This window comes from Spermophilus citellus (genome assembly GCF_964194105.1).
Source record: "Spermophilus citellus genome assembly, chromosome: X".
NCBI lineage: Eukaryota > Metazoa > Chordata > Mammalia > Rodentia > Sciuridae > Spermophilus > Spermophilus citellus.
In genome coordinates this window covers 106,918,602-106,934,613 of record NC_138190.1, presented here as the reverse complement: position 1 = coordinate 106,934,613, position 16,012 = coordinate 106,918,602, and the positions used below count along the sequence as shown (strand labels likewise).

The window sequence follows — 16,012 nt, the reverse complement described above, 5'->3', positions numbered from 1 at the left end:
GAACCATTTGAAACTCAGAGGATATAATGATGAACACAAAATATAATAATTATTATGATTTTTGGCTTAGAAATAATTTTTGCATATATGTATATATGTGTATATATATAAAACTTAGATATTTTTATGACTATACCATTTTAGTTAAACATCATGAACTTAAAGTGCATAGACACTGTAACATTTCATTTAAATTCTTTGTAGCACACAGAAAAGTTATTAATGATTCATTATCAAAGAATAATGTCATACTAACCAGGTAATGTACCCTGCCTAAAATCCATTCCAACATACCTTTGGGACCAGGGGGTCCAGGAAGCCCAATTCCAGGGATACCTGGTTCTCCTTTGCTACCAGGTATTCCTGGAAAGCCTGGTTGGCCTGGGAGTCCAGGGTCACCTATTGAGAAAGAAACAGTAGTTGTTGAAAGGGAAACATTCAAAAAAAAAAAAAAGAAGCTAACAAGTGGTAGAGATATTTTGAAATAAATTCCTCACATACCTGGAAGTCCTATTTCACCATCTCTGCCTGGATTACCAGGCAGGCCAGGCTTCCCTGGCTGGGTTATGGTCTGACCTGGATCACCTTTAGGACCTGAATACAAGAATGGATCAGTGGTGAATGAAAAGTGTTTATTTGACTAAAACTCTCATCTAATTAAAAACAAAAGAGGGAATTGTCAAAAATCCTTTGAAAATGCAAATTAACAAAAACCCACAAGAAAACAATACCACATTATATATTCTAAGAAAGTATCAAATGTAAGTAAGAAATTTCAAGAGAAAAAGTAGATGATGGCTTTAAGAATTTCCATGATTGAAGATGTGATTAATTTTAGATGTCAACTTCACTGGGTTAGGGGATAACGAGATAGCTGGTAAAACATTATTTCTGGGTATGCCTGTGGGGGTGATTCTATGAGAAATTGGTATTTCCATTAGTGGACTGAGTAAGGAAGACCTGCCTCATCCAGTGTGGTCCAGGATCATGCAACATCTGAGGGTCTGGATAGAACAAAAGGGCAGAAAACAGGCAAATTTGTTCTCTCTCTCTTCTGGAGCTCAAACACTCATTTTTTCCTGCTCTTGAAAATCACAACTGCAGTTTTTCCAACCTTCAAACTCTGGGACCGTCACCAGCAGCTCCCAGGTTCTCAGGCCTTTGGACTTGGAACAAGATACACTACCTTCTTCCCTACTTCTCCAGCTTACAAAAAGCCTATCGTGGGACATCTCAGTCTCCATAGTCATGTGAGTCAATTTCCCTAAAAAAAACCCTTCTTATCTATCTATTCTTCCTAATGGTTCCAATCCTTTGGAGAACCCTATTACAAGATAGTATCTTTAAATATATTTTTAAAATGTAAGTCAGTTTTAAAATTGTAGTAAACAAGGAAAGTATTTATTTTTGGTTAGCTAATGACACTTTTAGGTTTTATATGTACAAAGTCCAAGTACAACAACTTCTCATTAATTGAAAGAGAGGCTTAAAATTGGCTCAGGACAAAGAAGAATTTCCTAAACATGACATAACAAGCACTAACCATGAGAGAAAAAGACCAACAAATATGACCATATTAAATCTGATTTTTGTTTATTAAAGACATCAGGGAATAATGTTTTGAACAACTAATAATAAAAAAATGTTAAAAAAACAAAAGGTAAACCATGGTAAGTAAAGATTTCTTGCAAAATGCATAGCTAACAAAGAAGTAATACACTGAATATATAAAGAACTTCTCAAAATCAATAATAAAAACAAATATTCCAATAGGAAAAATGGTAAAAACAAACATTTCACAAAAGGAAATCAAATGGCCAATAAATATATGAGAAGGCACTACATTTTAACACAAAATGAAACTGCCAAGATATATTGCACTTAATATACTAGCAAAAATGTTAAAGTATGACAAAATAAAATATCAGCAAATATGTAGAGCAATAAAATCTCCAACATTTCTTATGCTAGTATATTGGCATATTTGCTCTGGATATCTAGTCAAGCTGCCTCAAAATGTCATATCCTCTGCTTCATAAAAGTTAATCTTAAATATATACTCTAACTCAGGGATTGGTAAGCTTTTTCTGTAAAGGACCTGAGAGTAAGTACCTTAGGCTTTGTGGACCATATGGTCTCTTTAGTAAGTACTCTTTTCTGCTGTTATTGCTCAAAAAATAACTATAGACAATGGTGATTGGGCATGGATACAAATGAGAATTATTTGTAACAACAGATATTGAGATGGATTTGGTCAATGTGTTGTTGTTATTAACCCCTTCCCTACAGAAGTGTGAGCATGTGAACACCAGTGTGTGTGTGTGTGTGTGTGTGTGTGCATGTGTGTGTGTGTGTGTGTTTGTGTATAACTGTACATAAAAACATTTTTTATAATAGGTCCAAATTGCAAATAACCCATTGATTCATTGAACAAAGAATGGATAAATGAATTGTAAAACACACACACACACACACACAATGGGATTATATATATATATATATATATATATATATATATATATACAGCAATGAAAATGAATATAATATAGCTACACACAAAGTTAAAACAAAGAACACTTACCCTATGATTCCACTAATATGAAGCTCAAAAAGAAGCAAAATTGAAGTATTTTTTAGGAATGCATATATAAGTGATAAAACAGTGGGAAATGGAAAAAAAATCATGCAAAAGTTACAGCAGTGGTTACTTTTGAAGAGAAAGAAGGGTATGATGATCAGGCAAGAACAGGAACAAGAAGGCAGAGGTTTTTAGGATGCTGGCAATGTTCTATTTCTTGATGTGTGTGATAATTACATGTGTGTTTCTATTATAATTATTTATTAAACTTTGCATTATAGATCATGTACTTAAAAAGAACAAAAATTTAAAAAGAATTCCCCCTTAAAGTATTGTGTTCCCTTGCTATGGAGCTCTGAAGAGTCCAAATATAAAAGGCTAGGGAAATACATCTCTCAGGAAAGGAAGCCAAGTGCATCTACATGATAATATGTGTACACTCTTAAGCACAAAACTTAAAATATAACAAATAATAAGAGTAAACTTACCTGGTATTCCTGGCTGGCCTGGATTTCCTGCTACACCTTGTATGCCTTTTTCACCTGCTGGGCCTGGAGGGCCAAAACCAACAGGGCCCATAGGCCCCATATCTCCTGGGAGACCTGGTAAACCTGGGTTCCCAGGGGGACCTCTTTCACCCTTAAAAGCAATTCCACCCTGAAAAGGGAAAAGTTTACTACAGAAACACAAAGATATAACAACTATTTGTAGGTCGGTACTATCATTATTCTTTGTACCAGGGACTGAACCCTAGGATAGTTAACTACTGGGTCACATCCCTAGCCTTTTAAATTTTTTTTAAGTCAGGGGTCTCTTTTTCTCTCTTTTCTTCTTTTTCTTGGCACTGAGGATTGAATCCAGGGATACTTATATACTGAGCCACACCCCCAGTCCTTTTGGTATTTTACTTAGAGATAGGGTCTTGCTTAGGGACTTTCTGAGTTGCTGCAGCTGGCTTTGAACTCATGATCCTCCTGCCTCAGCCTCCCAAGCCTCTGGGATTACAGACATGTGCCATTATGCCCGACTTAGGTTGGTATTATTTAATATAACTAAGGAAATGATACAGTCATAAATAGTTTTTCTTAACAGCTACATAAGTATAGGTGCTATTATGGAATGGTTGGTATGTAGGATCAATTCACTTAGTTATTCACTCTTTCAACAAATATATTTGAGCTGGTCCTATGTGTCAAGTGTGAGAATATAGCAGAGAATATAAGTAGACACAAATCTCAACTCTCATGAAGCTTACAACCTAATAAAAGTCAAGAAGGTTATAGTCTAGCTAACATATTATAAAATATACTTCCAACCTAAACATTCTGGGCCATGTGTTATGCCCAAAATGAGACTGCTCCTTAATGTTTGATATTTGGCTCTGTGGCACATTTAACATGGCCATATACTCATACTAACTTCTAAGCATACTTTACATAAAAAGCACAAATATATGGTTGTCAGCTATAAATATGTGGAACAAGAAATGGATGAACCTCATGATGACTCAAGCATCTTAATCTCCTGCCTACCTATTCATATCCAGTAGTATTATACTAATGTGTTAGAAGTTGAACTGAATCATAAGAATAGTAAGGAAATACTACAAGTAATGGTGTACTATTACTATATGTAATCATATTTTTTGAGCATAGATTGGGTGTACAACTCAGCACAAGGCCTATCCTTTATTTTAATTTAGGAAACTATTTTTTTTTTTTGGATACTGGTGATTAAACCCAGGGCTCTGCACATGTTAGGCAGGTGCTCTAGTACTGAGTTACATCCTCAGACCTTTTATTTTATTTTATTTTTTTAAAATTTGAGACAGGGTTTCACTAAGTTGCTCAGGACAGACTTGAACTTGAAATTATCCTGCCTCAGCCTCCAAGGTAGCTGGGTGGTGCACACCACCACACCCAACTCCTAGAAAACATTTCAGTGTGGAAATTCAACATTAAAAGACCAAGAATATCAAACCAACTCACAGGCTCTCCTTTGGGGCCAGGAAGTCCTGGCAATCCATCCTGTCCAGGAGTGCCAGGTAAACCAGGAAGCCCTGGAACTCCAGGGGAGCCTAATTCTCCTTTGTCACCCTTCATTCCTGGAAAAGTGAGGATGTCACCAGGTTCACCTTTAGATCCAGGAAAACCTGGAGCACCTGGAGCTCCTGGTATGCCCTGAGTGGGGGAAATATCAAAGTAGAGGGGGACAAGAAAGAGAAAAAAAATCAGTTTCATTTTTTGTAATACTTTCTTATCTACAGTTTAATCCATCAATAATAACATTTAGTGTAAAAAATAATGAAATCAAGTAAGGCACAAGTCAGGGAGGGTCAAGGAATCAAATAAATTACAATTTAATATAAAATCTATCTATCTCTCTATATACATGTCTATAGAAAATATCTATCTATAATCTATCTAACTACTATGTAATCACTCCATAAGTGAAACTCAAAGTGTGTATGACTTTCCTCTAATTCTTTTTGATTTATGATATACTCAAACTTACTGGTAATCCTTTGGGACCAATTGCTCCAGCATGTCCTTTTTCACCTTTCTGTCCAGGGAAACCAAGAGATCCTAGCACGCATACACATAAAATAATGTAAGTTTTGAGCTTGCAACCTCAATAAAGCTCATAGAAATCATCAAGTCAGGAAATCAAGTTTTAAAATAAGAATCCCATTCTATCGCACTTAATTTGCATTTTTATTTTCCTCTTTTAAAGTCTTGAAATGAAATCATCCTTTATTTTAAATAAATTTAATATTTCATGTTATGTATAATATTGTACTTGCTGGTATTTATTAACTCTAACTTACTAGAATCTATCCAAGAAATATTTTATGCAGAATGTTTTACCTGGAGGACCTGGGAGACCTGGCAAACCAGGTTGGCCTGGAGGCCCTGAAATACCAGTTCCAATGCAGTTGAAGCAGGTGTCACCCTTGTCACCTGGTAAAAATTATAATAAAAATTATTACCTAGAAGGAATACTTTGGAGATGATTTGAGGATTGTATTGAGGATTAAACAAACCCAGAGGCACTTTACCACTGATATACATCCCCTGCCCTTTCTATTTTACATTGAAATACAATCTCCCTAGGTTGCTGAGGCTACTTTGAACTAGTGATCCTCCTGTTTCATCTTCCTGAGTCAATGGGATTTCAGACATGTACCACCATGTCTGGCTGGAAGGGGGTATTTAAACCTTCTTTAGAGAAGTCCTAAAGAATATAGTAGTAAGGGATAACATTTCTACCTAACAGTGTATTTAGAGAAGCTTACGTCTAGAATCAATTCATTGATCAATATTTACTAAGTGTCCACCGTATGCCAAGTACTGTTCCAGGTATTTGTGATACACTGACAGACAAAACAGACAAAAATCCATGCCTTTGTGGAGCTCACATTCCACCAGTAGAAAGGAATGATAAACAATGAAGGCAATAAATTATATATTAAACATTTTATTATATTAAGTATAGTAAGTATTTTAAAATATATTAAAGTGTTATGTTTGTAGTAAATGCAGAGCTTGGTAAATGAGATTGGGTATGCTAGGGATGGGTGAGTGGAAGGAAGGTTGCAAACTCACATAGAGCGGTCAGGGTAGACCTCATTGAAAAGAAAATACACGAGGAAAAAAAAAACTTAGAGGGTGTCACATGTGCATAAGGAATAGCAAGCAGACCAGATTGCTGGAGCAGAATAAAGTAGAACCACATCAGAAAGTGAACTGTTTATAAGGAATGGGTTCTCATGGAATATTGTATAGGTCATGGTAAACTCAATAGCTTTTATTATGAGTAAAATTAGAATCTTGTAGAAGAATTTTAAAAGAAAAGCAAAGGTTGTTATGTTAACAATAAGCTCTAACGGCAAGGATGGAAACTAGGTAACCACTTAAGAGGCTACTTCTATAGGGTTCTATGAGAGAGATGGTAGTTCATTCCGGAGTTACAGCAATGAAGATGATCAGAATTGGTTAGGTTTAAAGCAGAATACAACAGTTACTAATAGGCCATTATGTAAAATTGTGGATGTGTAACCGATGTGATTCTGCAATCTGCATTTGGGGTAAAAATTGGGAGTTCATAACCCACTTCAATCTAATGTATGAAATATGATATGTCAAGAGCTTTGTAATGTTGTGAACAACCAATAAAGAAAAATAAAAAAATTAAGTAGAGCCAATGGGATGTTCTCATGGATCATACATGGAATACAAAAGAAGAGAGCTATCAAGGATGACTCCAGGGTTATTTAACCTGAAACAACTAGAAGGCTAGAGCAGACTACTTTTCATGTAAGAAGGGGAAGATGGCAGTAAAGCAATTGTGGAAAAGGAAGGAGCAGAAATTAGGATTGTAACTTGATCAGGATGTCAAGTTCAAAACATTGACTAAGTAGTTTCACACACAAATCTAAAGGCAAAGAGTTATACCTGGACAGGAGACAGAAATTTGGAAGTAATTGACAAGTTCATAGTATTTTCAATAAATGAGCCAAGGACTTGAACAGACACTTCTCAGAAGATGATATACAATCAATCAAAAATATATGAAAAAAATGTTCATCATCACTAGCAATTAGAGAAATGCAAATCAAAACCACTCTAAGATTTCATCTCACTCCAGTCAGAATGGCAGCTATTATGCATACAAACAAGACTAAGTGTTGGTGAGGATGTGGGGAAACAGGCACATTCATACATTGCTGGTGGGACTGCAAATTGGTGCAGCCAATTTGGAAAGCAGTATGGAGATTCCTTGGAAATCTGGGAATGGAACCACCACTTGACCCAGCTATTCCTCTTCTTGGACTATACCCAAAGGACTTAAAAATAGCATACAACAGGAACACAGCCACATCAACATTTATAGCAGCACAATTCACAAAAGCAAGACTGTGGAACCAACCTAGATGCTCTTCAATAGATGAATGGATAAAAAATGTGGCATATATACACAATGGAATATTATTCAGCATTAAAAGAGAATAAAATCATGGCATTTGCAGGTAAATGGATGGAGTTAGCGAAGATAATGCTAAGTGAAGTTAGCTAATCCCAAAAAAACAAATGCTGAATGTTTTCTCTGATATAAGGAGGCTGATTCATAGTGGGATAGGGACAGTGAGCATAGGAGGAACACACGAACTCTAGATAGGACAGAGGGGTAGGAGGGGAAGGAAGAGAGCATGGGGTTATTAATGATGGTGGAATGTGATGATCATTATTATCCAAAGTACATGCATGAGGTCACAAATTGTTGTGAATATACGTTGTATACAACCAGAGATATGAAAAATTGTGCTCTATATGTGTAATAACAATTATAATGCATTCTGTTATCATATATAAATTTTAAAAAAGTCAAAGGACTGGATGAATGAGTTTAGGTATGGAAGAGGAATAAGGACTGAGCATTCCAAAATTAAAAGTTGAACATATAATTCTTAGATGTATAAAAATACAAAGAATCTACAATATATAAGACTTACTACAAAGCCACAATAATTAAGACAGTCTGGTATTGATGCAAGGAGAGATAAATTAAAAAAAAAACAGAATAGAGAGGTCAAAATTAGACTCACACATATATGGTCATGATTTCCAATACATGTTTTAATGAAATGAATACATTATTATAAGTAATACAAAAGTATTAATAAAATTTTGATGGTCTTTTGTATTATAATACTGAGTCAACAGTATACCTATAGGAGAAAAAAAAACTAGTTTGATCTCTGATTCAAACTATACATAAAAATTAACTGAAGATAAAAACAAAGATCAAAATGTGAAAGGTAAAATGATAAAACACCTAAAAGAAAACTGGAGACACAGCATACCCAAAGCTATAGGATACAGCAAAAGCAATACTAGCAGGGAAGTTTATAGCAATCAATGACTGCATCAAAAAATTATAAAGCTCCCAGATAAACAACCTGTCACTGCATCTGAAGCAATGAAAAAAATCACTAACAAACTAAATGCCAAATTAGTAGAAGGAAAGAAATAAGAAAGAGCAAAGTGGAAATAAATTGCATGGAGATCAAAAACACAGCACAAAAAATTAATGAAACAAAGGGCTAGTTCTTTGAAAAGATAAAATAGACAAACCTTCAGCTAGACTAAGAAAAGGAGAGAGAAAAAATCAAAGATGAAAGGGGAAGCATTGTAACTGACACTACAAAAATACAAAAGCTCATTAGAGATTATTACAAACAAGCATATACCCACTAATTTAATATTCTGGAAGAAATGGGAAAATTCCTGAATACATACACCTTACCAAGACTGAATCCTGAAGAAACAAAAAACCTGAACTGACAATACTTGTTAATTAAATTGAATCAGTAATAAAAGAAACCTCCAATTAAAGAAAAGCTCAGAACCAGATAGCTACACTGCTGATTCTACCAAACATTCGAAGAATACCAATTCTTCTTAAGTTATTCCAAAAAATCAGAAAAAGAAGTCATTTAGCACATTCTATAAGGCAAGTATTACCCTGATACCAAAACCAGGTAAGGACACAACAAAAGGAGGAAAACTACAGGCCAATATCCTTGATAAACAGATTTTTAAAATCCTCAATGAAATGCTAGCAAACCAAATCCAACAACACTTTATTTTTTTCCCTACTCAGAAATGCACTTTTATTGTAGTCTCAAGGTCAATTTAAAGAGTTGGGTCACAATATTTGATAATTGCTGCAGTATAACTATAAATAATAAAGGTATTCATTATGTCAGATTGATACATAGACATAACATAATGTGATCATTCTCATTCCCCTTTACCCTCCTTTTCCCTCCCTTCAATAGCACTTTAAAAAAAATTATTTCCCATAAGTAGGATTCATTCTAGGGATGCAAGGAGGGTCCAATATATGCAAATCAATAACATGATATATCATATCAACAGAACGAAGGACAAAAACTACATGGTCATCTCAATTTGTGCAGAAAAAGCATTTGATTAAATTCAATATCCACTTGTGATAAAAATACTGAACAAACTAGGTATACAAGGAACATGCCTCAACATAATAAAGACCATTTCTAATAAGCCAACAGATAACATTATATTAAATGTGAAAAAGAAAATAAAATGGGGAAAGCTGAAGATTTTCTAAGATATGGGACATGATCAGGATACTCACTTTTAACATGTTTATTTAACATAGTTTTGGATGCAAACAGGCAAGGGAAAGGAATAACAGACATCCGAATTGGAAAAAAAAAAGTCAAATTGTCATTGTTTGCAGATGACATGATTTGATATATCTTAAATATCTGCCAAAAAAATTTTAGAACTAATAAATTATTCAGGAAAGTTGCAGGACAAAAAACCAATATACAAAAATCAATAATGTTGCTATACACTAATTTCAGCAAATTATCTGGAATAGAAATCAGAAAGTAATTCCTTTTACCATAGCTTCAAAATATAAAATATCTAGGAATAAATTTAACCAAAGAGGTAAGAAATCTCTGCAAAACAAAAATTATGAGATATTGATGAAAGAAATTTAAAAAGAGAAAAAAGCAGCAAGGTATCCTGTGTTCGTGGATTGGAAGAATCACTATTGTTAAAATGTCCATACTACACAAAGTGATTTGCAGATTTAATACAATCTCTATTAATTCTTCACCCAAATAGAAAAAAAAAATTCAAATATCTATGTAACCACAAAAAAAAACATACTGAATAGCTAGTGCCATATAATTTTTTTTTAGTTGTTGATAGACCTTTATTTTACTTATTTATATGTGGTGCTAAGAATTGAACCTAATGCTTCACACATGCCAGGCAAGTGTGCTACCCCTGAGCCCCAGCCCCAACCCTAGCTAATGCCATTTTGAACAAAAAGAACAAAGCTGGAGGCATTAAACCACCTGACTTCAAAACATACTACAAAGCTGTAGTAATCAATAAAGCAAGGTATTGGCATAAAAAGACAACTAGACCAATGGAACAGAACAGAGAGCCTAAAAATAAATGCATAAGTCTATAGCCAACTGATTTTGGAAGAACACACATTGGAGAGAGTACAGTCTTTTCAATAAATGGTGTAGAAAAAATTGGATATATGCTGTAGAAGAATGAAGCTAGACCCCTATCTCTCATTAGTTACAAAGATCAACTTAAAAGTAAGACCTGAAACTATAAACTACTAGTAAAAAAACATAAGGAAATGTATCAGGAAATTGTAATGACAAGAATTTTTTTTTGGCAAAAACCCCAAAATCATAGGAAATGAAAGCAAAAAATAGACAAATGTTATTACACAAAACTCTAAAGCTTCTGTACCTCAAAGGAAATACCCAAGAGACAAAATAGACAACCTAGATAATGGGAGAAATATGCAATGTAAATGTCTAGCAATGGGTTTATATCCAGAATATATAAGGAACTTCAAAACCTCTAGAGCAAAAAACAAATAACTTGACTAACTTGACTTAAAAATGGGTAACAGATCTAAACACACATTTCACACAAAAAACATACAAATGACCAACAGGTATATGAAAACATGCTCAACATCACATATCATCAGGAAAATGCAAATCAAAACCACAAGGAGTTAATACCTCACCCCAGCTTTGAAAGGCCAAGATCAAAAAGACCAAAGGTAGTGCTGGCAAAGATGTGGAGAAAATATTGCACATTGTTTGTGGGAGTGTAAATTAGTATAGCCAGTATAATAAATACTTTGAAGGTTATTTAAAAATTAAAAATAGAACTGCCATATAATGCAGCAATTCCACTACTGGGTACACATCCAAAGGAAATGACATCTGTGTATACAAGCATCATCTATATGCCAATGTTCACTGCAGCACCATTTATAATAACCAAGGAATGGAAACAACCTATGGGACCATCAAATGATGAATTGATAAATAAATTTGGTACACAATATTATTCCACTTACATATAGAATACTATTCAGTCACAAAAAGCGGAAAATCCTGTCATTTGTGACAACACATATGATACTGGAGATCATCATGCTAAGTGAAGTAAGGCAGATACCTAAAGACAAGTAGCATGTGATCTCACCATATGTGGAATTTTAAAAAGTTGATCTCATAAAGTTAAGAAGAGAATGGTGGTTATCACAGGCTTAGAACAATAGACAGTAGGAAGGGAAGACGAGAAGTTGATCAATACGTACTAAGTTACAGTCAGAGAGGAGTGAGATGCTCTGAAGATACTTTTACACAGTGTGGCAACTATAGATAACTATTATAACAATTATGTATTGTATAGTTGAAAAAGTTAGAAGAAAGGATGTTGAATGTTTTCACCACAATAACATGATAAATGTTGAAAAGATAACTCTGTTTAACTTGATTTAAATATTATACAATGTATACATGTATTGACATTATATAACACACCATTAACATTAGTACAACTTTTATGATTGTTGTATCCATTAAAAGAAAAAATAAGAAGAAAAAAGAAAATGGGAGGAGGGTATCTAGAAACAGTGAACAGAACATTCTTGGGGAGTTTTGCTGCAAATGGGAGCAGAAAAATAGAACAGTAGCTTGTAGGAGGAGTGGGATTACCATTGACATATTTTTTTCAGTGGTTATAAAAAAGCATATTTGTATGCTGCAAGGAATTATCCAGTAGGGAAAATTTGATGATGTGGAAGAAGCAAAAATTTCTGGACCAAAATCCCTGGGGAAACAAAAGGGAATGTAATCTATTATGCAAATAGAAAAACTGGCTTTATATGGGAGTTGCAACAGCAATAGGCAAGAAAGTAGAGTACAGTGGCACAAATTCAAGTATGTGTGTAAATGTGGTGTAAATGTAGCAATGTATAATAACTGTTGTTATTACTTTAATTGGTCATTGAAGTACGAAGGTAGGTCAGAATCTTAAAATGAGAATAGGGAAGGAGGTATAATGAGTTTGAAAAGAGAAGATACAGGCTCAGAAGAGGTAGAAATTTTGAAACTACTAAGGCTACACTTTAGTTCCTAGCAAGTACAAGGAAGTTAGGGAAGGACAAAGAAATCAAAGGTTTATGAATAAGACTGATTCCAATGATTGATCATGGGATGAAGTTAAGAGCAAAGGAAGGACACCAAAAAGTTAAGGGATCTCAATGGTGCTGAAGTAATGATGTAGTAAGATTATGAAAGGTAGTGAGCTAGGAGCCAGGCACAGTGGCACACGCCTGTAATCCCAGCAGCCTGTGAGGCTGAAACAGGAGGATGGCGAGTTCAAAGCCAGTCTCAGCAGTGGTGAGATACTAAGAAACTCAGTGAGACCCTGTTTCTAAAATACAAAATAGGGCTGGGGATGTGGCTCAGTGGTTGAGTGGACCTGAGTTCAATCCCTGGAGAAAGAAAGGAAGAAGTGTGGGGGGGAGGTAGAGAGAAAGGAGGGAAGGAGGGATGGAGGAACAAAGGAATGAAGGAAGATAGTGAGTTAGAAAGATAGGAAATAAACGATCACAAAAGTTGGATTTATGAAATCAAGATTATGTAGGTGTATAGTACTATTCATGAGATGATCTTGGTGTATGAACAGGGAATGAGTCACTGAGGTAGGATGGAAGATAAAATAAGGGGATTTTGCTAATGTTATGAAAAAAGAAGGAATGAACAAAGTTTGGGGATCATACCTTTCACTCCTTGTTCCCCAGGTAGTCCTTTATCACCTGGCAATCCAGGTGGGCCTGGAGGGCCTGCTTTACATATCTCATCACCTAAATTAGACAAAGAAATAGCATAGCAGCTAATTGTTATGAAACATTCAGAAGACTACATGAAAGCCCAATAGGCTAGAAAAAATATCTATTTTCATTAATTTCTTTGCAGAAATACAACCAAAAGGAAGACACAATATTGTAGATAATAGTATTTGAAGATACATTTGAAGAGCAAATTTAAACATCAAAGAATCACCCAAACTGAACAGAAGAATCTTCAATAGAATCTCCTAGACATCAGGAATGCAAATAATGATGCCAACCTTTAGCTGGATTCACTTATAAGTGAAATAAACAAAAACAAAAATAGAACATAACAGGAGAAAAAGAAAGCTTACTAGGAGGGATGTGAGGTCCAGGAGGGCCAGGGGGCCCTGGAAGGCCAGGAGCCCCAGGCTGTCCATCAAGTCCAGGAGATCCAGGAATAGAAATTCCTGGTGGACCTTCATCACCTTTCTGGCCCCTCTCTCCAGGAAATCCAGGGGGACCAGGAGGACCCATAACTGCAGTCCCTAAGATAAGAAAGAGCACTCATTAAAGTGATCAAAATGATCTTACATTAAAGATATTAATTTGGTTCTCAATGAGACATTAAGTAATTATTAGATTTTCCTTTAACATAAGATTTATTTTGTTCTTATTTTTTCCATCATAATCAATATTTGAAAGGTTGTTCAAATAATGTAAATAAGTTTAAATATAAGAAATAATAATTCAAGGTGACTTTATTACTTATGGAAAGTAGTAATAATTTTCTACCTACTCTGATACTCTCAGAAATAAAAGAAAGTTATAAAATAGGCATTTCAAAGTTCCCATGTAAACATGACTCTCAATCTGCACATTCTTCAATTCCACTGTCATTATTTAATATTTCTGTACTGTTAATACACTTTTTAGTTACTATAGCTTTATATGGATTTAAAGCTGGTAAGGAAGTTACATATATCTTTGTTCTTTTTAAAAATCATCTTCACTTATAGATTTGTTCCTCTAAATTAATGCTGGAATCACCTTGTCACTTTTTATTTTTAGTAACCCACTGGAATTCGAAGTGTGAATAATTTGAATTTAAAGTCTGACTTTTGGTAGAATTGATTATTTATAATACCAACTTATTACATAAAGTAACAATGAAGTGCATCTTTATATATTTAGTAATTTTATTGTATTTAATAAAGTTTATAAAATCCCACAGAATTCTTACATATCTTCTGCTATCTTTATACATGTATTTGTTTTATTACTACTGTGAATTTCTCTACATTTATTGGCCTACTCTCTTTTATTGTTAATATAGTCATTTATAGCAATGTTATAATGTCATTATTTAGTATGCTTCTGAATTGGCTTGATAATATTTTATTTAGGATTATTTATTCTATGTTCATAGATAAGGCTGAATTATACTTATTTGAAGTGTTATCCCCTTGGTGGTTTGGTATCAATGTTTTAAAATTGGATTAAGTTTTTTAGTGTTCTGAAATAGTTTAAAATAGGGAATTATCTGTTCCTTGACAGTGGGGTAGACTTAAGCCACAAAATCACCCATAAAAATCAATATTTTTTTTAGTGGAGAACCAACATTTCAAAATCTTCTATTTTAATTGATCCACTTACATTTCCTACTTTCTCAGGACAATATTAATCATTTCTTTTCTACTCCATAAGAAGTCTAACTTTTCACTTACAATTCCAAATGTATTAAGATATAATTAGTTCGCTTTTAGTTTAAAGTTTAAATAATGGTAATATCTTTTTATTTGCTAATTTTATTTGTGCCTTGTCTCACTTTTTTGAGAGGGAGATACCAAGGATTGGAGTCTGGTGCACTCAACCACTGAGCCACACTCCCAGCCCTATTTTGTATTTTATTTAGAGACAGGATCTCACTGAGTTGCTTAGGGCCTCACTGCTGCTGAGGCTAGCTTTGAATTTGTGATCCTCCTGCCTCAGCCTCCCGAGCTGCTGGGATTACAGGTGTGTGTCACCTCGCCCCACCCGTTGTCTCACTTTTATCTTGATTATAGTTGCTGAGTTTTGTTCATTTCAATCTTTTCTCAATAGCATCTTTTAGTTTCCATACCTGACTAAAATTGTTTTAAATTGTTTATCAAGTGTTTCCCTGAACTTTTCTTGCATCTGTCATTTTTTATACATATTTTTGTGCTTTCAACTTAGCTCATTTACATTCTTTTGTGGTACTGGGGATTGAACCCAGGGCCTTGCACATGCTAGATAAGCACTCTGTCACTGAGCTACACCCCAGCCCTTCAATTACTTTTAGTATTTCTAACTTTGTGATAAATTAAGGGTAATGCTTTGGCTATATTCATTGAGTTTTGATATGAAGTATTTTCCTTGTTGCTTTGCATTCTGTAGTTTGTCATTTCCATTTGTTTCATCTTTAGAGTTATTTGTAATTGTGTTTTAATATAAAATTTTCTTTGGTGATTTTGTTGTCATATCATCACTTTATTTTACTGTGATCATAGAGAATAATCTGAATATAGTAGATTTTTTCTGGTCTAATAGAGTCAATTTCTGTAAATATTTCATGTATATTTGAAAAGAAATGTATATTTTATGCTGTTTAATTTTTTTCTCTCTTCCACATAGATAGCTTGATTGTGTTTCTCAAATTTTTATCCTTAATTTTTAACTATTTGACATGTTGGG

At 34.1% G+C, this 16,012-nt stretch overlaps 1 protein-coding gene across 1 annotated transcript in view; it reads right to left on the bottom strand.

Moving 5' to 3' along the window:
• Positions 1–16,012, bottom strand: part of COL4A5 (collagen type IV alpha 5 chain) — a 221,814-nt gene that overhangs the window by 74,102 nt on the left and 131,700 nt on the right. Inside the window, exons 20-27 of the mRNA XM_081276854.1 lie at positions 13,672–13,845; positions 13,247–13,330; positions 5,446–5,538; positions 5,093–5,163; positions 4,567–4,758; positions 3,067–3,235; positions 502–594; positions 295–399 (exon numbers count right to left, since the gene is read on the bottom strand). Of these exons, the coding sequence (XP_081132980.1) occupies positions 295–399; positions 502–594; positions 3,067–3,235; positions 4,567–4,758; positions 5,093–5,163; positions 5,446–5,538; positions 13,247–13,330; positions 13,672–13,845 (981 nt within the window). The remainder of the gene's footprint in view (positions 1–294; positions 400–501; positions 595–3,066; positions 3,236–4,566; positions 4,759–5,092; positions 5,164–5,445; positions 5,539–13,246; positions 13,331–13,671; positions 13,846–16,012) is intronic.